This window comes from Venturia canescens, chromosome 4 (genome assembly GCF_019457755.1).
Source record: "Venturia canescens isolate UGA chromosome 4, ASM1945775v1, whole genome shotgun sequence".
NCBI lineage: Eukaryota > Metazoa > Arthropoda > Insecta > Hymenoptera > Ichneumonidae > Venturia > Venturia canescens.
Window position 1 is genome coordinate 11,588,329 of NC_057424.1, and position 22,044 is coordinate 11,610,372.

A 22,044-nucleotide genomic window follows, 5' to 3' on the forward strand; every position below is an offset into this window, starting at 1 on the left:
AACCCGTAAAAATATCCCGCTAGCGAGAACGTTGAAAACATAAAGAAGAAATATTTTCTATCGTTTTGTACTGAGCACGTCGTTGACGAATTCACATTCGAAAATAAAAAACTCAACGATGTTCCAACGGTATCACGGGAATAATACGGATTTTTTTCGATCTACAAATTTTTTATATGAAATTTCTTCACATGGAGCAGCCAGCGAACACATTCGACTTCGTTTTGAAGCGACTAATTATTTCCGTTGTACCGAACTATCAAAATTATGTTCATTTATCAAGGTGTGTAATTGTTGCCAAAAATCGAATTCCCGTTTACGTTCATCGTTGTGATGTCACTAAATTGTGAATGATAGCGAGAGTTCAAATCAAAAAATTATATATTCAAATCGAAATTTTATAAAAAATCAGAGAAAAAGCTCACATCAATGATTATTTTACCAATTCATTCGAATTCGAAAACATCACTACCGTCGAATCATGCACAAATTTGGATCCCACGACGTCAATTTTCACAAAATCAGACATTATTCATCTCCAATCAACGTCCAACGACACCTGCGCAGTATCTTGCAAAAGCGTACATGGATGCCAGTTCTTATTAGCTTGAGAAGTCTGAAAATGTTGACAGTAAGAAAGTTTTCGCCAAGCGAGTATTAAGTAGCCAAATTTTCCATCGTGGCTATATAATTTATATTTATAGAATCGTTAAGCATCGATACAAAAGAACATTGAATAATTCAATTCTCCAGAATTAGCCTCGAGAGTAAAGCCGTGTATTAAGGTATAAAGAGGCGTTGGTAACATTTTTTTTGCTCATGAAGCATTTTCCTATGGCAATATTTATAATGCGTACAGATACTTTTAGCGTAACTCTTCGGTACTGCTAAATTCACATTTTTGCGAGCGGTCCCTCGCATACGAGAGATACGAGAATGGAGGGATGCTGGAACTCTGCCGTGGTAGCACAGCCGAGCTATGGCTGTAGCCTGAATATGTAATACCAACGTATATAATACAACGCTCAGTAGAGCGCGTCTGTAAATGGGGTGACTTAAGAGAAATGAAGAGGAAGAGGGGCGACGGCTGCTGCTGCTGGAGCTGGGCGCGGAAGAAGTGTGCAAGGGAGAGAGAAAAAGCGAGTAAAAGCCATTGCGTCCCTGGACATTTGGGGTATCATTTTTCAAAAGTTTTACTTCGCCAGTCACGTATACGTATCTGTGTGTACAGCAAGTATAAATGAGGCTGCTATCTCGAAGCGACATCGGCGCCGGACTCTGTACAAGAGGGAGTGATGAGGTGTAACGAATCCGGGAGGGCGAGCCCGCTCTTTTTTGAATCTCCAATGAACACCGGCACCTATTGAAAACCTTTTTCTCTACGAAAAGCCAAATTTTTTGTTTATATTTCGAATGGGAACGTCATTCGGAAATTTTAAGTATTTTTTGACGTTTGACGTAGCATGGAGGAACTGATGTATGATGAAATTATTAAAAACTCACTCGTAATTTGAACCTTCGTTGTCTGTAGGAACAGTTATTTTTGGAAATGTATCGGCAACCCTGGAAAACAGAACTTGAAATCCGAACTGGTTGTTTCAGCCAAATTCGTATGCTGAGAGATTTTTTTCGTACACGGATAAAAATGAAATGGTAAATACCGTCAGAGCAGCGGAACAAATTTGAAATGTCTGAAAATATGTCAAAAGTGCAAAATGTGAATTTTTATAAAAATGATAGAAGATAGCATGGTGGTGCGAGGAAATTTTGTTTCATTTTTACGAAAATTCACATTTTTACACCGTGAAAATATTTCGAACATTCGAGATTGCTCCAGGCTTATCTTTCTGCAACGGTAATTTTTGCTTTTTAATTCTCTGCACGTAAATTCAGAGTCGGAATTCTACCGTTAAGAGCGAAGGGACGAAACTCTTGAAGCTATCAATTTACTATATCGAACACAAGTTCAATTTGGAAAAATAAATTTCAGTAATTCATGAATTACTTCGTCCAGTCTTGCGAGGATTATCGATGGATACAGAATACAGCTATGGGCTGGCGACCATTTTGAAAAATGTCGATGATTCGTTATCAGTGAACTCGTACAACCCTCCACTGACGCCATCAGCGAAAAACCCCCTTGATTAATCTAGCCTATCCCATCGACCCCTGTCCACCCACCTCCCTCTTTCTATCTCTCTTTTTTCTCTTTGCCTGTCATTCGCGCGTTCCATCAGACACACATACAAACTCACACATTTATTCTTATTCCCTCACTTTCTCGATACCCTTTTCCTCCTCCTCCTACTCCACACTTCAAATCCTCTCGATCAGGTTTTAATCGCAGCTGTAGCACAATCCGCGTCTTTAAGCGCTAATAAAGCTCCAATCAATAAACCTTTCGAACGGTCCGTAGATTCATCGCCACGTTCAAATGACCGTTTTTATTTTCGCATGGATGAATATTCACGATTGCCAATAAAAAAAAAAGGAATAACATCTCAAAATTTCACGTGATAAAACAAAATCCACTGCTCCACGATATTCACTTTCGAACTTTTTGTTGTTGTTGTTGTTTTTTCTTCAAAGCAAAAACCCACTTTACGCAGTCGTTGGATTCTAAGAGAACGGAATTCCGATAAATGCAATACTTTTTTTGTATATTATTCCCGAAATTATGTTCCCGAATTTATCGATGAATATTAGCCATGATAGCGGTGCGAATGCCGAGGATAACGCAAATTCTGAATTGATTTGTGCATTATTCGTCGATTAAATTAACCCAATTGGGCCCGTAATTGTGCTTTTCCAATATTTAATTCTCTGCTGCCAGCAATATGGACTTATTATTGAATATGACAACCATGTCGAAACAAGCCGAAACAGAAAGCTCTCGCTCATTCCGGTAATTGGCACAAAATGCCAAAAGAACAAAAGAATTCAAAATGTTTGAAGCCTCCGTTTTCCTTCTTTATCCTAAAGGGCTCGACTTGGCGGAGTGTGGCACTGGATTTGATGAGCACTGCCCATTTCACAAAGTAAATAACGTCACAACAAAGTCTTCGTATGTGTGTGTAGGAGAAAGAGAGTTTCGGGAATTGTAAATGATGGGAAGTTCTGGTACACAAACCACCACCATAACCTCAGTAGGGCTTCCGGTGCTTTTCACTCTCGGATCCCATAACCGAGTGAATATATGGCTTCCGGGCATTAGAAATGATCTGGAGGTCTCTCAGCTGCCAAGTTTTCCTCTTGTTCAAAAAATAACTGCGCCTTGCCATCAAAATTCACTGAGCAGAACGGTGGAATGATTTCGGCCGAAGTTATTCAACCACTTTCCATCCAGAAATAAAAAGGAAACATAAATTCGCAGATACGAAACAAAGGCTTAGTGGTTCTCTGACTTTAGACTTTGTAAAAACCCGTATCACTGCGAGAAAAATTCGAAAATTATTCTCCTTTGGGCTCCACTAACCGGATCAGTGTTTCTCTTTCACGTTCATCGATAACATTCTTCCATAAGTTTCTCCGAATGTGTGAACGAAAAATGATATAACTAATTGAATATTCATTGTAAATCGTTCGAATTAAGTGGGGGATAATCAAACGGAGGATTCCGTTTGAACGCAATGAGAAATGGCTTCTGCTGTTAATCAGTATCACACAGAGAGAAATGCACTTGGTGTACTTTGTGCTGTGATGGGTTGCAATTTTCCATTTTCACTTTACCAGAGGTTATTTGCGACTTTCCATTCACGGCAAAAGGTAAAGGGTCGCGTCTGATGGAATATGAGCTTTACCGTTATTACTCTTATGCTTTTCCGAATGAACTGAACAAAATGGTACCGGTATTTCGTTAAGGGACTGACATCCCTGGAATTGGCCATTAAATGAAGTTCTCTGAGGTTCTTTTCACTTGTTCCCTCAGTTGACCGGTTGGCGTATCTACAGATTCTCGTTGCTAGTGAAATCACTTATTTCGCCTTCCGCGCATTTCAACAGAGCCGTTTGCATGTGTGTATGCACACACTAAAAAGCTTCCCAGTCAATTCCAACATGCATGATATCGCTCACAGATTTTCATCGGTTCCTATGTTACGATCTTTCGCAGTGAACGCACTGCTCTACGCAATTGGTGTAATGGGAGCAAAGCAATTAAATCCCTGAAATTTGACAGCAGTGGGAAAGGCCCCCTGCGAAAGGAAACTGAACAATTCTCTGCCATTTTTCCATTCGTGGCTCCAAAATTAGACACGAATTTTCCAAGTTTTTGAAAACGAGTCTCCCTGGTAAAGAATCTTGGATCGGACTCCCTTCGATAAATACACTTGTCTGGATTGTTATGAAAGCAGGAACAATGTTTTTATCGACGTGTAGCCATGATTTTGCAGTTGGTGCGTAGATTCAACGATCTTTCAAGTGAGCAGCTGAACAAAAGAGCTTCGCATCTCCAAATCCAAAAACTAGTGTTTTTTCGTCAACTAGAAAAATTTTATTGAAATGAAAAAGGGGTTTCCTCGGAATTTTCTCAGGAGAAATTGACAGTTCCAGCTAGAATAAACAATGTGAGAATGAAAACTGAATAATAAGAAAGTGTGCGAGTAACTGTGTTGAAACACGGTGCTGAATGCCGAAAATAAACGCTTCCAAACAGTGTAACCATTTATTGGAAAGCACGGCGTGAAGTTCGAGCACCGCATATGAGAATATAAATTATTTGGGTACTATTCCCATGTCGGATGGTAGAGTAAAAAAAATTATTAATAACAGTTTGCCACCGATAGGATGTTGACGACGCGGCAACAGGTTTTCGGCGCTGTTTTTCACCGGAATCAATAACAAGAGCGAAACGACAAGAATATCAGTCATAAAATCAATGTACTTTCGATTTATCGTCTGCCACATTTCCTATGCCCCGATCTCTTTTTATTGGCATTTTAATTCATTTGGATTTATCCAAATGAGGAAACTATTTATCCAAACTTTTAATCGTCGCATTGAGTCCCGGCGTTTGCTCGCGAAATGATAATTTCCACGATCAGCAAGTATACACGCGATATGGGGGTGTGTGCGGGAGAGTAAATACGCTAGATGGGATAACAACTGGGAGCATAATGGAATTTGTGGGTCAGGGGCTGTTTGACGTCAACATCGACACTTTCGCTGGCGAATAAAGTCGTCTTTTTTCGATACGAAATATGGACCACACGTGGATATCGAGAACGGATGGTACGACGAGCATCGGTTGGAATTTTATCGAAAAGCTCGTATGCGTGGGTGTGTGGAAGGAGGTAGAAAATTGCTCGACGTGCGCGCGTGTGTGTGTGTGTGTGTGTGTGTGTATAGAGAAACGAGTGAAAAAGTACGTAGGCTACTTTATACGACATCCGTAAGAAACGATGCGAGACGTCCACTCATTGCGTATGTAGGGTTCACCAAAATGGCGAGCCGACCAATCCGGCCTCGACATTTTCTCCCATTGCCGACGTCCACCCTCTTTCAAGCAGGGAGCGACTGGCCAACAGGACGACTCGCTTATGTACTTTTTCTCTGTCGCTGCTTCGCCCCCGCTCTCATTTTCTCTTTCTATCTTATTCGGTAGGCAAAGGCTAATTTATTCATTCGATCCTTTTTACACGAGGGCAGCGCGTGGGGCTGCACCCTTTCTATAGTTTCGGGCTTGTCCTCTCTTCGTCGTTTCTCCCTCGCTCCCGTTTTCTTCCCTTGCCTGCTTTTCGGTACACCCTTTTATAAAGAAAGAAAAAAAAAACAAGCAGCAGCAAAGCCGGCGTTGGCGAATGCTTACGGTTAACGTACAGAAGCGACGTGGGGTATTTACGTTGCACCCCCGATTTTCCGGCTGGTGCTCTGTCCCTTTCTCTCTTCCTCTGGCCTGAGCCAGCCACGGCCTGTACTGCTGCTGCTGCTGCTGCTGCTATGCCGAAGCCTGTATATCCCATCCCAACCTCCTAACGGGGGTGTTTCATCCCCCTATTTTGGCGTGGCGGAGCCTTTTCTCGGAACGAGCCTCGAGACTGGCCGACCCGCGGACTATGTCCGCCAACCCCTCGTTTAGAATTTGTTTTCATATTTTCCTTCTCGCTCTCTCTTCTCATTGCCCCTTTCTCTTTCGCTCCATCCACCCTTTTGCTCACACGCTTATTCACGGACACATACACTTTTCTACTCTTCTTCGCTCTCGCGTTTTCCTATTTTTCCATCTTCTCTGCTTCCCGTCGTCTCTCGTATTATTTTTTTGTGTTTTTGTGTTTTTTGTTTTTTTTTTTTTTTTCAATGCTGCCTTTTTTCGTTTTTCATTTTCTTTCCGCTCAAAGGAGGGCTAATTTTTCAACGTCCCACTCGCAAAAGGGGTGTGTCAGTGGTGGTGGTGGTGGTGGTGGTGGTGCGGGGGTGATGGTGCCGGTGGTACCTTTTGTCGCCGGTGACAGAGGTGAACGTCTCTCGACATCCAAAGCTCGCAAAGCATCTCATTCTCTATCTCTTTCTTCTTTACTCTTGGCATCGTACTTCCTTGCTGCACAAACGAGGTATCAAAAAAACGGACTTTAAAAGGAAGAAAAAAGTATGAAAATAAGGGGAAAAAGAGGATTTTTAGACTTGCAAATTCGACTTGTACGGCCTGGCTGAAAACTGCGCGACGAGAAGGTTACTTTTGGAGGAGCAAGTTGACCACACAAGCGAAGAGGACGTGCCCAAAGCCAAAAGTTTTTTCTACCCCGAGCTTTTCCCTCTCATGAAAATTTGACGCTTTTGCATATGTCTTCATCCGCTTTTTTGCAAAGAAATTCACGACAATTTGCATGTCCTTATTGCCACACGTCGGTTGCGGAAGCTTTGTCAAATTTTCCTTGACGGGACAGTTATGTTCGTGCCGCGAGCGTACGAAAACATTCCCGATAGCTGGGGTTAGTCAAGCTCGAGCCATCGCTCCCCGCCGCCGCTCCCCGCACCATCGCCAATTCTGAAATCGAATATCGGCATCGACACCTGTTGCGATAAAGTGTTCGTGCGCGTTGGGATATCGATGGGCCAGTGGGACGACTCCAGGAGAGAGGGCAGAGAATCCGCTATTCTGAACTATGTTCCCATATGTACACTCATACATCCATATTTTGTGTGCATGTGAATGTCCACGTATAGACAGACATGCCGGTGACGCCATATCAATATGTGTTAATCGGATCACAGCAACACTCCACCGCTCCATCCTTTTTCTCTCTTACCCTCTTGACATTTCTTCACCATTGAACAAATTTTATCAGCCTTTGTAGCCACGAACGCTTTTTTTAACAACAAATATTTTTCGAACAATCGTCAGGCTTGACAAAAATTTTTTAATATCGAGCTTCCATGAGCTTCTGATGCAACTACGGGGAGGCTAACTTGACTGAAAATTCAACTGCATCTTGCCATATTAAGCACCGGATACGTGACAGATATTTGGTATTGACGCAAGCCCATGCTGGAACTCTTAGGTAAATGAGTGTTTAGACTCCTGCCAATTTTACACTTTGATAAAACTCTATAAATAGGGTCCGAGAGTGCTAGGAATGAGGGGAAGGGGGGGGGGGCTCGAATCAATCGAATTGATTTAATAGGTTTACGGAAGGAAGGCAGGAAAATGGGCGGCGGGTGGTGGCAATTTTGATCTGAAAATTGCTCAGTATTCTGTTCCAAATTTTTGAAGCTTTCGAAGAATGAGACGAAGATCATTTTTTCAACGTCTCGGTTTTCTTACGTTTTTCAAATTCTCAACGTTCAGTGAAACACTTCTCAATGATAAAAATTGTTCGCTTGCGAACGTGAAATCGTTCGTTATCAAACGCCATTAAACCCGAAACACAAAATTTTATATTCGTCCTCCGTCCGAGAAAATCTTCGATCGAAAAATTACAGTTTCGTCATTTGCATTAATTTTATTTTCGAATATTGGAGTTACACTTTCCAAATTCGATACATTTTTTCTTGTAACCATTCGTTACATAAAATATTTGAAATTTTGGCAAAAATTCAATCCCAAAATTCGTTTGGTCACTCGTCACATTCAATGCAACCTTTTGAGCGGGTTGGCAAATCGAAATTCAAGTGGACTCGATCGAGTCACGGAGTGACCGGACATTTTGTAAGCCGTTTCATTTGCCTCCCTCCCCCCCCCCCCCCCCCCTTCCCGCACTTTGGGATATTTTGATACCATGCAGCAAATTCCGATGATACTAACGCCATATTTTACACGATTAATTAATTTTTCATTAAGGGCTGGGATTTACTACCGACTAATTATACAGATCCTTGCATTTCTGTAACCGGAAATACTGCAGCGAGAAAAAATGATAAGAAAAAAAGCTCAGAACGACGAATCTGAGTTTAGCTGATGAATCAGTGTTCTCTGATTCTGCACGTTCACTCAAACAAGATTTACTCATGAATTTTTTCGCTTAGGTAATTCTCGATCGACCCTTAGCGAACCTTCGAGCCCAATTAAACAGTGGAGATGGAAAAAACTGGGAAAAACGCAGATCTCTGAGCCAGCCAAAATGATAGTAAAAGGGCACTCGAATATAGTTTTCTAAAGTTTGGACTTCTTTGGATAATTCAATAAAGAAATCTTGTTAGTGGCTGGTTGACAACAATGATATTTTTCTCTTTAAGTGGTCGACGGAATTTCCTTTGATCAAGTTTTAACGTTATCAAGACCTGATATCGTAAGCTGTGTGACTACCAATAATGAAAATAATGAAATTTGTTCCGCTGTATGCGCTTAACAGCGTTGGTGAGCTTGAGAGCCACAGTCGATCATCGACCGAGGGTTGTCTAGAGATTAAAACCGATCGATATTCTCGAAAACTATGTCACCTAATGAAAGTAACAATTGAAACGTGTGTGACAAACATTAAATAATGATTAAGTTTGAAATTTTATTTTCTAATTAATAAAATATAGCTGATCATTCTGGTAAATCTATAAAAACACTAAAATTATTAAAGTGGAATGTTCTAGTATTGAACAAGTCGTCCTAACACTGAATAAAAAAAATTCCAATGTGTTACGACGTTACAGTTTTGTTAATAAAGATCAAAAACCAAATTCAGATTCAAATCCAATAGAATTCGGATCAAAGATCAAAATCAGATTCCACTTTTCGAGGGGCAAAAACCTTGTTTTTCGGTGATAAGGAAAAAAAAGTAAAACAACGATCCAAATAACTTTTGATCGGAATCATTGGTCAACTCCAATATTTTTTATCATAGTAAAATTGTCGTTGGATTAATAGAAACAAAAATTTGCTTATTTATTACTTTATTATATTGCAATGATTATTTGTGGTTGGTCCAAAGTTTTTATTCGGTGTGTATAATTTCAAAAACCCTATAAAATACCATGGAAATTGGATAGGACGAAAAAGTTTTACCTCAAATCCGGTTTCGCCGACATAGTAGATTTACGTCGTAATCTGGACGTAATCCGTGATCAGATCATGCTCGGGGTTTGTACTAAAAAAAACCGTTGAAAGGGACCGTTGATTTCTTTGACTCAACGATCTTTTTCATCTACGTTTTTTCCCCCGGTATTTTCGAGGAGGTTCGTGTGTGCCTGGAATTAACGCGCGGCTCTGTAAAAACACCATTTTTAATTTAAATTTTTCAAAATGTCCTGTCCATGAAAAATGAATAAAAACCAATTATATAAATGATCGCGAGTTTAAACTTGCATGAAAACGTTGCAAATTTATTTCTGTGCACTTCTGTTTACAAGCAAACGGTTTTAAAAAACTTTCATAAATCATTGAAAAAATATCGAAATTCACGGCTTCCTAAAATCTTCTCAAGTCTTATGGGGTTCGAGGAAAATAATTTTTTCGAAAACTTACCCGAGCCGTTTACGCTGGTACCCCAAGTTTTTTTTCCGACTCGGTGCCCAATGATCCGATCCTCCTGAATCCGATTGTCCACGACTGACGTATTTTTTTCGTTATCCAGTAACGACACGATGAATATTTGGTATCGAAAATATCGATGAATATAAAGGATCGTCAAGGCTACGTGAGATCCAGACCGACCCCTCGTGGACATGGAAGTGGTTGCTTTCCAAAGGACGAAACTACAAAGAAAACTTCCACCCTGTTGAAAAATCAATGGGATCGTCGTGTATTGTTTTTTCGCGCCTCAAAATTTCAAAAGTTTGTTGAACACCGTTCACATTGGAGCAAAATTGACAAATGATATTCGCAGGAACAGCGTCAGAGGATCATAGTTCCCTTGCTTCATTATCAATCACAAGCCCATAATTAACTATCCAATTAACTAAAATATTTTTTTTTTCAGAACTGAATGAGTCTCGACGGTGCCGAGCCCGAAGCGTCAGTGCTTCCGGTACCAGCGTTCGCGGATCGAAAGTCTTATAACAGCATCAAACGCGTTTTCTAGATCTGCCAATCGGCGTCACCCTCAGCGAGAAATCATCAAAAACGATTACCCATTCAAATTGCTTTCTCAAAGGATTCATATAATGAGCGAAATTCTGGGATCAAACGCGGTGATGTCTCATGGCAATAATGGTCTCCGATTACCAGGAATCCTCCCTTTGATGATTCAATCTTTCGGACAAAACATGTGCAGCCTTTTGAGTCTCATCCGGTTCAGGGGTAGACCATGGTAAAATCTTTCTCTGAGATTGACCAGTTCGAAAATTGAGTTTCTCATCAAAAAGGCGGTCAACCCCCAGGAGGATAAAAAAAAGATTTCTATCTCAAGGCCGTCGAAGCAAATAATCCGTTCTCCAATTCAGCCTTGACGAGATCTGTAACCTTCGATAGACAAAATTCGAGGAGTATCGGCGATAGTTGGGACGAAAAAAAAATGAGAAAGTCGAGCACGGGGGTCACGGCAATGGTGAAAAAGCAGGTAGACGCCCTGCAAATGCGTATGTAAACACATGTAAGAGTTATCAGGCGAGGGAGCAATGCCGACGCACGTGAGGCCGTTGCTGGGAGAGGGTACGAAAGTAGGGAAAAAATGCTTGTGGAATGATGGCGGCGACTAGGAAGTGAGAGCTTTTCGTGTGTACACGCAGGATCGTTGTAGCTTTCGTTGAGTAGTGTACGGTAACACGCGCACGTTCTTTCGCGCAGCTTTTCCCTCGTCTCCCTCGCTCCTTCTAATTTTCCATGTAGTTTCTCTTGCGCGTAGCCTCGTGAGATACGAGAACGAAAGTGAGAAAGAGAGGGAGATGGGAGGAGAATAGGATGGAGGTATTGGTGTCATTAAGCGGTAGAGATGTGTTGGGTGAGTTTGCTCGTCTGTACCCCGCCGTGCAGTTTCATCCAGTGACACAGAATCACTCGCTGCGCGTATGTATACGGACACCTACACGGGAGCGCTACGGCTGTCGGCGTTCGCGCATCGGCGTGTATCACCGTCACACGCAAACGATACGTATATGAATGAGAATAAATGTATATATATATATATATTTGGAGTAGGAAAATAGGCATCTGGAGAGAGAGAATATTTGTATATGTGCAGGAGGAAAAGCACTAGCCAACGCGTTGGAGAGTCGCGAGGGATTGCCGTCGTCCGGCGCTCCCGAGAAAACATACACAGAGATATATAAACGCGCGCGGATGGAGAGCAGAACGGTAGAAATGTACGTGTCGCACGAGCGGGGGCGACGAGAGGGGGATGACAGAGAGGTCTACAAACTCGACGAGATGAACGCGGCGTATTGAGAGAGGCGGGATTTTGCGCAAACTTTTCAACGAATAAGGCACCGAGACGGTGACCATTCGCCACGCCTACGCCACCCTTACGATGTATTCCAGAGGATGTTTCATCTGTGTGTACATAATATATGTATACAGGTACGTGTACAGCGCCAGGATTTTCGCGTTACTCTGCAAGCCGTGAATACGAAATGTCCCCTCTTCCTCGCGTAATCAATGTGAGCTTGTGAGCGAGAGGAAAGGAGGGAAGGAGAGGGAGAGGAAGCGCGTTGATCGTGTCGCTACGCGGCAACCGAAGGTGAGAGAAATTCACGCAGCCCTGGACCGCTCTCCTTCTTCCCATCTCTTCCTCCGCCTGCGTGCTCCACGATTTCTTTGCCTCGACGTTCGCCAAACTAGTCCTCACCACTCTCGCCGCTTCCCATCTCACTATCATATCCTTTGCCTGCACTTGTAACGTCCGAGTACGAACCGCTGGTTACCAGAAAACTATAATCGTCTCACGAGACTCGATCCACACTCACCGTTCAATCTCGGCTCGATTTTATGCTCCTACACCTCGCGCTATCAACCTCGTTTTCCTCCCCCCCACTCACGAGTTATCTACTCTCGATTCCACTCTGCTTTTTTTCACGATCCCTCCCCTCTTCCACCCCACGCAGTTGATCAGTTCATTGGAAAAATCAGACTCCACTCGCGAGGTTGATGTTTCGTTAAATACTTGTCCCAGCACGGAGGAAAATAAGCGTGGCTCGATTCGGATGGCTGAAAAACTCATGGAACATTCCGCAGGCTTCTTATCTCGCGGAGGTGAATTTCAACAATTAAATAGTAGCTACTTAATGATTTTTTATTTAGTTTCAAAGTTCGACGAGAAAAGGCTCATTGAATGTCTGCGTTGTAACGCAACGAAAAAATGGACACGCAAAAGTTTATTTTATGCTTCATTGTTGCGTTTCTACATTCCAGTCGTTCCGTCGTGAATTCACAGAGACTTACAGCTTTCCAAGTAAATCAAAAAATACCATAAAAACATGATTGAAGAATTTGACAATTCTGAAAAAACAAAAGGACCGACAAGCCGAACGAAATTGGTACACATGTGAAAAAAAGGCTAATCGAACGCGATTGATTGATATTTGACTATTTCGAAAATCGCTTGAAAAAAAGTGAAATTCAACGTGAGCCTGGTCCACAAATACGGAGATAAATGATCGATCATGGTAGAACGCCATGTAGGTGCTCTATCAAGCTGCTTGTGATTGTCAGAGGGGCTTCGATCGAGGCCACCCGGTGGTACAATGTTGGCGGAATGCCACGTGCCACGCCAAGTTGAGCAGGTAAAATGCAACATACATATTTACCAGTAAACGGTACACATCGAATGCTGCATTTTTTATTCATTTTGATTCTTCAATCATTCAACCGTTTAGCTAGGTGAGGCTCGCCGCGAAGCTTTGTGCTTCTATTGATAGTTCTTAAGAGTAAACGTGGCACTACCGATTGAACAACACTATATTTGGCCATGTGGCAATCGTCGTGCACGCAGAGAGGAATCGTTGGATCAACTACGAATCTCTTTACGAAGTGCCAATGCGGTATGATTTCATTAACAAAATATCGAAATGTACTGAAAAAATGAAAGTTTATTTGCCAAGTTTTCACCGAGTTTGTCATTATTGACCGAGAACACTAAAACCGAATCATCGTGATTTTTTAATGGCATCGAAGTTGTTGATTTTTTGTTTATTTTGCTCTAATGGTTGCAGCCTCTATGTTTGTCAATGAATGGTGTCCGAGGGAGCAACGATGGCGGTGCAGCTCAAAGATCCTTCACTGGAAGGTTAACATCTTATTTCATTCGCAGAAACTGTTACTGCGAACTACAAGAAAAAAACTGGACAGTGCAGATTTGTAGATATTTATTAACCAAAATTCATGGTAAACTGGCAGAAAAAATTATGAAATATTTGGATCTGTATAATTGTCATTTTTGTATTTTCTGGGCAAACTATTCTAATCTCAGGCAAACTTTCTTATGACAGAGAGAATTAAATTAAATAATCAGAATTGTGTAACGGAGAGTATTTGAACAAAAACGTGTATAAAAATTGATGCATCCTCCAAACAATCGAGTATTTATTCAGCAGATGATTACGAAAACTTTTAATTTGAAAAAATGTTGTATTTCTTTTTTAAACGCTTATCAATAATTTTTTTCAATATTCCTCCATTCCAATATATCCGGAAATCTCTTAAAAACTGATAAAAAATAGTCCATTTTGTCAAAACATGTTCACCATCAATAAATGTGCAATCGAGTTTCAATTCGTTGTATTTACGAAATCGTCAGAAAACGTTGCGTCGCAATATCCGTAAGGATTGAAAAAAGGGCACACATTAATGTACAATATGAGAATTTTTCTTTATAAGAGCAAGCGAAAATTCCGCGAAGAAAAACATTTCCAAAGAAGGAAAATGCACATCGTACATCCAACACGATCTGTTTGAAGGGGATTTTTCAATGAAGACAACTCGAATCTCCGATACCATGGAATACATTTACCCGGCGTCAGACTCACAAAAAACGATCAAGAGTTAATGCAAAATACGAAAGCAATGAACGAGCAAAAAAAAGCAACCCAGACAAACAACAGTCCGATCTTACTGCACTGCATTGAGCTCAAACAACTGTTTATCTCAGCGTAAACTGCGATTTTCCATTCCTCAAAAATAAAGACAAGGGTAGAAAAACAAATGCGTTTTAGCTCGTCGATGCGCTAGTGGTGATTCGACGGATTTCCGATCAAGAGAGTGCTATTCGGTGTCGGAGAGACGCGCGTTTAGCATATATACACATAAGCACGTTGAGCACGTACGAATAGCAGGGAGCGAGTCGCATATCGAACGATCAAACGCGAAGAATCGCCATACACCGTTTTTTTTTCTATAACTTGCCAAACGTTTGACGAAAGTTGAGTAATCGATTCTATCAAACTTTATATATTCACTTCAAAATAATTTGATGGAATTCAAGCATCGATTTAATTAGAACGAAAACAACGTTTGTTCGTAAAGTTTTGTTACTATTGCCATCGCGTTTGCAGGGACTTTGCTGCGAAAATCACCAATTCTCGAGGTCAGGAAGGACCACAAGGACGCACCAACGATACGTCGCCCCATCGGGGTTCCTGCTATTTGAGAAGGTCTACTGATAACACGAGCGAGCAAACGCCACTCGATTACTCACCCTCCATAATATTTATGCTGTTAATAAAATTCCGAAGCGGGCTGTACTTTTTTAATTCACATTTTTTTTAGTAAAGACGACACCAGCATTTTCCCTGAACGTGCTTTAAATCTTGGTCCGTTTATGTCACGAGGATCAATTATAATAACAAATATGAAAATGTCAAAGAATCAATGAAAAACAACGATATCAGGTTAAGCATTTCGTTACGCCGCGTCAATTTACCGACTTCATTTTCCATGGACGAACCTTGCGGTCGAGTGATGAAAGAAAAATGTACTGCGCACCGAAAACTCTCGTTTTCCATTTCCCACACGACGCTGCGAAACTCGAAATTTTAAATGAAAATGGAATCAACGATAAAACTGTGTTAAGAAGCAAGTTTCAAACGACCTGTAATTTCTAAAATGACCAGCATATTTGTGACTCGTCACGTCAAAATACATTTGCTTTTCTAATGAATAAAGCTGGATACTTTCGTCACTAAATTTCTGAAAGCTTCCCTGGAACCTCTGAAACGAACGCGAGATTCCAAAAAATCAGAAAATATCTAACGTCTGCTTCAATCGAAAAAAACTGAAGCTTTTCATGATATTTTTACTGTCTATACTCCAATGACATAACACTCAATTGATCGTTCAATCAATAGATCTGTCTTGCTTTCGAGAGACCTTCGGGGAGTGGACTAAGGTCGGTCTAATTTATCATTTAAGGGAAGAGGAACGAGACCATTAACAGGCGAATTGATTATCGATTCATTGTATCGCGGCTTGATTATAATTGTCAGATATTATAATTATGATGCGCCACGCAAAAATCCCTTGGATTTGGTGCGACGGGTTATTGGTGATGGAAATTTTTTTTTTTCGATCATGGTTCGAATGACGTTCACTGAATAATGTGAGAAAACAGCAGACATCAAATAAATTGACAAATTTATTGAACGAAAAGCCCTTAATTTTGTCAACTAACGTGAGTTCACAGGGAGAATTTACAACAAAAATGATTGTGGGAATTTATGATTTTTTTATGCACTAAATTGAAGTATTTTTTGTAAATATTGACCGAGTAGTGAATTTCCGTGAAAAAAATAAAGCAGAGAAATTAGTTTACAATGTTTCGAAATTTCTTTATCGGTTCATCGACCTTAACGAATGAGTTACAAAAATGGCAACTAAAAATTTCATCCCATGGATAATGAACGAAAGGCCGAAGTGACGAAATTCAAAACGCCTCGAGCCACGAAAACAACCATTGCAAATATTTCACGATCAGAATAATCTTTTCTAGCGCTCAATCCACTCCATGAATAAAAACCATTTTTATTTGCATCGAGTGAAAAAATATATTTCGACTATATAACCTCTCATACGAGCTGTATAAAACGCTTCATCTCTTCTGATACGCAACGAATAAACGATTCGATAAATAATTAAATTTCAGTCAGTATCGCGAAACGCACTGTCTTCTTCTCACTCCTTCCGATCCTCCGTCAACATTACAGTTCTATCAAGTATTTCATAATTTCATCTCAAATCATAATTTCGAAAAATGTGCCACCTTGAATTCGAGTTTGAAGGAAAATTGGGAAAAAAATTCGCTCCACAAACGGGAGCCACATCGATCACGCCTTTCCAAGTTTTTCGTCGCATATAAACGGCGACAAAATTCAGAATTAAAACGAGAATAATGTGGGAATGAGCGCGTGTGATAATAAAATAAGGGAAAATGCTGGAACACGAGAGTATCGGCACACACAAAGCGTGTTGTCCAAATCGGTTGACTATTAAACAATTTCGATTCACGCGGAAAATTCGTTGTTCCGAATTGATCGAAGCCCGCATCCCGAGCGGTATATGCAGATCGATTTTAACATGTGGTGCGGTCGTTTTGCAAATCGGTTCAGGACGAAATCTCGGGCTCGGTCAGCCGAACTTAAAGCCGTTCGAGCGGAAACGGAGAACCGCAAACTCGGTTCGTTCATCATCTACGGTGGAATAGTTTGTTTTTGTCGTTTACTATCACGCGAGTATCTTGATCTATAGCCATGTTACAAACGCGGGGGAGAGTATTTCTGTTCGAGGTTTGCCAATATTATATTTTCGATCAGGCGCCCGGACACTTTCTCCTGGATTGCGAGACCGCAGAATGACCGAGAAATTACAACAACTGTGCGCCTCCCGGACAAATTCCAAGCAAAATATTAAACGAGCAAACGATTCTCAATTAATCGTTTAAAATCCAATAAATTCATGTTCTCAACGAGCTTCCCCGTTCGCCCGCATCCCGTACTATGGTTTTTCGCGTTACACGTGCATCCTTCGTACAAAAGGCTCCGTGTCATTCACCCTTCGCCCCTGTTACGTTCGCTCCCTGCTCGCGCACCGCTATTTCACACGAACCGTTCATCTTTACCGACCCACTCGTTCCAAACACTTCTCAAATGCGAGGCTTCGCCAACAGAAACGCACTTTATCGACGAAAGATTCGACCGAATTAACGAATTCACTTTTTCTACGACGAGGCCGCCACTGTCACACGGGAAAAAAACGTTCGTTCCCACCGACAACATTGTTTTGATTGGCAAATGGTTTTTCAAATTCTTCAATTAAATCGAACGGTCTCATTCAATTTAATTTAATTGAAATATAATTTTTCATAACTTTGAGCAAATTGCTTTTTCGAGTCGAATCGATATCCGAATCTTCTGGAAGATTCAATCGAATTAAATTTTCTTCCAATCGTTTGGAAACTGTTTCAATATTTATGATATGCGGAGCCGAATAAACAATTTAATATTAAATAATTAAAAAATAAAGTTGGTGTTTTCATCGTGTTTTATGAATTTCAATAACTTTGTTGTCGGTTTTCCTTATGAAAATTCAAATAATTTCAATAATATTGTAAAAGGTTTGAGCTGACGAGTAAATTGTGAAACCTGAGAGAGAAATGAAATTTAGTTGGAAGCTTATCGAACTTTCAGTTCTGTGATGTGTAAAAAATTCATCAAGACGCCCCTGGTAGCCGCAAAATCTTCGCCGTTAGCGTTCCATTCGTTGTTTCTTCCTCATTAGCGTTTTTGCGATGCAAAACATGCATAAACATATGAATTATTACGTGTATTATTAAATTTACGGTTTCTGCGTTCTTCGTAGCTACGACATTTTCTATTTATTTCCCATTAGTATTTTCAAAAGGTCCGAAATATCGTTTTATTCGAGCAAACAGCACGTCGATTAAAAAAAAATGGAATCACGTCACGTCTAATGACAAGAAAAGCTCTCAATCGACGAGTCCGCGAAATATTAACCTGGCGACTTTTCGGAATGTGGTACACAACGCTCAACGTCGTTTCGTTAGCGCAACAAACGCTGTACCGGGGCTCGTCGATGGCCGTTCCGGAGCAAAGCATGCACGCAGCTTTCCCCTGACCAGGCAAAAGGACGTGAATCTCTAGATTGGACGTATCGAGAGCTGCGCGAATGAGCTTTGTCGACATCCAACAGTCGTCCCATTTCCTGGCACCCTCTTCGACGACGCGTTTTATTCGAAAGTAAAAAAAGTCGATTTCCAGAAAACCGTTGAAAACCGGTGGGCAGAAGTGCGTACGCACATAGGTATGTGTTTGGTGCGTGCGTTCAGAAGGAAGAAAACAATCTGAAAGAACACTCATCGTAATGGATAAAGGAAAAAGTATGAAATGTTCATAGAAACGATCGGAAAATCGATGCTCGATAGAGAAGGGAAAGAAAAAAAAAGCAGAGAATCCGAAAGTTACCACAAGGACATCGGAGCTCGGTATCGGAGCGATAGGGGCAGCGACGCGGTAGAGAGGGAAAAAAATGCGTCCAGCAGCAGCGAACGCGAGCCACAATATACGCGCGAGATGAAGATATCGGAAGAATAATAAAGTTGGAGAAACGAGGGGAAAGAAAGGGACAGAAAATGCGGGTGTGCGAGTGCAAAAAAGGCGAGAGTATACGAGAGAAGCGATATATGGAACGACAAGCGCAGGAGAATGCTGTTCTCCTCTCCCGGGGCCGAACGCGCTTCCTCTCTTTCCCTCTGTTGATGTATTGGCCTGTGAATCGATGTGCGCGTATCTGTATGGTTGGCGCGCTCGCGTTAACGCCGCGCGACGAGAGCGAGCACGAGGAAGCGACGGGAGCGAGGGAGACCGGGCGCTCGACTCGCATGTGTGTTTCTGAAACAAACGTTCGATCACAGTGTCGATTGTTGCCAATCATACGTTGCCGCGCGGCGGTGTGGATGCCTCTCTCTGTCCGCAAGAGCAGAGCAGAAGCACCAGCACTGAGCATTCCCGCAGCGAGTCAGCGGATTCAGTTCTGCGTTTTTACGCGACCTGACAAGCCGCGAGACTCTTTCTCTTGGTCGCTTCATACCTCGCTTAATGCCTTTTAATAAAGTACTTTAATATTAAAATACTTAATCACGAATCGACGAATGTATCTCGCGTGAGAATTAACAGCATCGATGACGTTCCTCCGACGACTCCGTTGCGGTTCTTCGCTTCCTCTTTTTACATATAACATAAACCCCGAGACCGTTTACAAATACTTGAGGCATCGTGTCACATCGCCAGTAATAAGTTATCGTAGAAAGTAAAGGAATAGTTTGAAATAGAATAATTGCGATATCGAAAAAATATCGAGTAGAAAACCGGTGAAAAAATCGAGTACGAGTGACGGGGTGCTGCGTCGTGCGTACTTGCTGGACCGGCGTCATCGAGGGGTATGGTGATTTTACTGACGGACGCGATGCGGTGGCCCGCGGCGAGGGAGGCGAAGGGATGCTCGGATCGAGGGGAATAAATGCTCGGGAGGGGAGTTTCGCAGCAGGAAAGTCGGGGAGTGTATGGAGGGGAGAGGAGATTTGTACATCCTCTGGTTCACGTGAGAGTATAGACGAGTGCAGAGGATGGCGAGGGTGGGCGAAGGCGGTGGCGAACGAACGTTTCGTATGTACGTTGCTGATGCATTTCGGCAAGGTATATAGAGAGACCGAGGGTAGAGTGAGCCGGATTCTGATGATGGTGCGCCCGCTTTACCTCCCACACTTCGCCCTTCCCTCCCCTCTTTCGCTGTGTGTGTTTTTGTGCGAAAATGTCCTGCCCTGCCGGTGGCATTTGGTGATTGATGACAGCGTAGAGGCTGCGTGTGCTTCATTCTCCGAACCGAATCCACCGAACCCCTCGAGCTCCCTCCAACCTCCTTTTATCCCGTTCGCAAGTACGTACGAGTGTACGCGAGTGCATATGAATTTCTGTCCTTTTCCTTTATATACGCGTCTCTCGCTCTCTGCTCCCGCGCTCACCCTCTCAGACGAGCCTACGGATTCGTCCTCCCTCAAAATAACTTGTTCCACTCGTCAAATCGCGAAACATGTCAACGATCATCCTCCGAACACGTCCGGTTGAGAGATACAGATTCGCCGACGCGCGAGACCCACACCTCGGACTTTTAACGAAGCGGAGCAACGACCCACCGCTTTCTACGCCAACCTCCAAGATTCCCATCGATCAAGGATCATTGAGGAGGATTCTAGTCAACAAACAAACTCTCCCTGGCCATGTGAATTGGCAAACGATAAGAATTTATCGCTTCTCCAAACGCTTTGAAAAACAACCTTTTGGAATAACCTGAAAATGTACAAGTTCGTAACGTTCTTGCGTAGACGAGTTTGGCCCACACTGTTTTGCACGAGTGCTCTTTAGCTTAATTGGATAAATGGTAAGAAACGAAATGAACAGGTTTTATTCGAACCCGGAGGATTAATAGTACCAGTATTACAGGCCCGAGTACGAGGGACACAAACACACATAGAAAACAAGGATGAAGGTGTAAATGTGTGCTGGAGCTTCGAGAGCCGCGGCGGTGCTCAGCAGCCCGATGATTTTGGGCAACACCAAGCGCCCAGGCACTTTGTGTACCGAGTTTTCGGACCAATCGTTAGCGGTGGCAGCGTTGGAGGACGGGGCGGGTGGGGGGGGGGACGATGGTTGGTTGTTTCTGGATCCCTGGGTACCTAGAACCGGCCGGGCGAATGGGTATAAAGCCGATGACGAAATGAGACGCCGCGGGCTAACAGACACGGTGCACCAGGCGAGAGAAGGGCGCGCGGGAGGAGGAAGGGTTGAAAGTTCGGAGATTTGGAGACTGTGCGAGTGTATCGGTGGAGCAGGGCTGCTGGATGCCTGCGCCAGGTCCTGCTGATACTATCTCCGATGAGGGACCACGTTGAGAAACTATACGAAAACAGGACTGAGCCAGCCGCAATAATGAATGTTTGCAACTCCGAGGGCAGTATCTTCGTCGTCGGGGCTCGCCCTCTCTTGCATCACCGGCTCGTAGACCAAATTAGGAATGTCATTGAACCCCATCCGAGCGTTGGACATAGGAATCTTGCTCCACTTGTCACGTACTATCCAGAATGATAATTTAAGGCCGTTTTTCAACATTAATCTTCACCGAGCAACCGGATGACGAAAATTTTCGTCGAGGCTTCTTCGAAGATAGATTGCTCCGAAACGCGACCTACTGTCAATGCGAAAATATCCTGTGCCCGTCATTCACAATAGGTGCATACTAAAAAACTTTTTCTCGACTCCTCCGAACAAAATATCTCGTCGAATCGCAATATTCCAAGTGCCTTAAAGGTACGACGGTTGAGACACTTGCGAGAACATGTAAGAAATGAAAAAAAGAAATTCCTAAATCCCAACGACGAAGTGGTCCAACTTCGTCTCTTTCGACACAATAGAGTAAAATTTATTTGCAGAAGAATTTTTTATTTAGGAACAATCGAAATATTCAAGCACATTAAAAAATTATAAATTCACACATTACCGAACGTAATTGACGAGGCCCGTCGTGTGCATGTCACCCTGCTTATATCGAAAAAAGTACGTGGTTACGTCGAAAGGTCGCCGATGATTGGATGCTGCGAGGCTACCCTCTTCGGATCGATAATTAATCTCTCCGAGAGCACGAGAATCGGTGGATCAAGGATGCTCGGATAATGGAGGTAAAAATCG

The 22,044-nt window shown here is 42.3% G+C and overlaps 1 protein-coding gene and 1 long non-coding RNA gene across 3 annotated transcripts in view; one reads left to right on the forward strand and one right to left on the reverse strand.

The window, feature by feature from the left end:
- LOC122410310 (uncharacterized) overlaps positions 1 to 22,044 on the reverse strand; it is a 41,310-nt gene that overhangs the window by 14,754 nt on the left and 4,512 nt on the right. Inside the window, exons 2-3 of the mRNA XM_043418476.1 lie at positions 9,890 to 10,139; positions 9,431 to 9,631 (exon numbers count right to left, since the gene is read on the reverse strand). Of these exons, the coding sequence (XP_043274411.1) occupies positions 9,431 to 9,453 (23 nt within the window). The 5' untranslated portion in view covers positions 9,454 to 9,631; positions 9,890 to 10,139. The remainder of the gene's footprint in view (positions 1 to 9,430; positions 9,632 to 9,889; positions 10,140 to 22,044) is intronic.
- LOC122410311 (uncharacterized) lies at positions 11,553 to 14,362 on the forward strand. 2 transcript variants are annotated; one of them, XR_006260890.1, is made up of 5 exons: positions 11,553 to 12,038; positions 12,471 to 12,550; positions 12,710 to 13,080; positions 13,174 to 13,338; positions 13,510 to 14,362. It is a non-coding gene; the product is annotated as an uncharacterized lncRNA (long non-coding RNA). The 2 variants fall into 2 exon arrangements; XR_006260891.1 differs by having other exon boundaries at positions 11,553 to 11,878.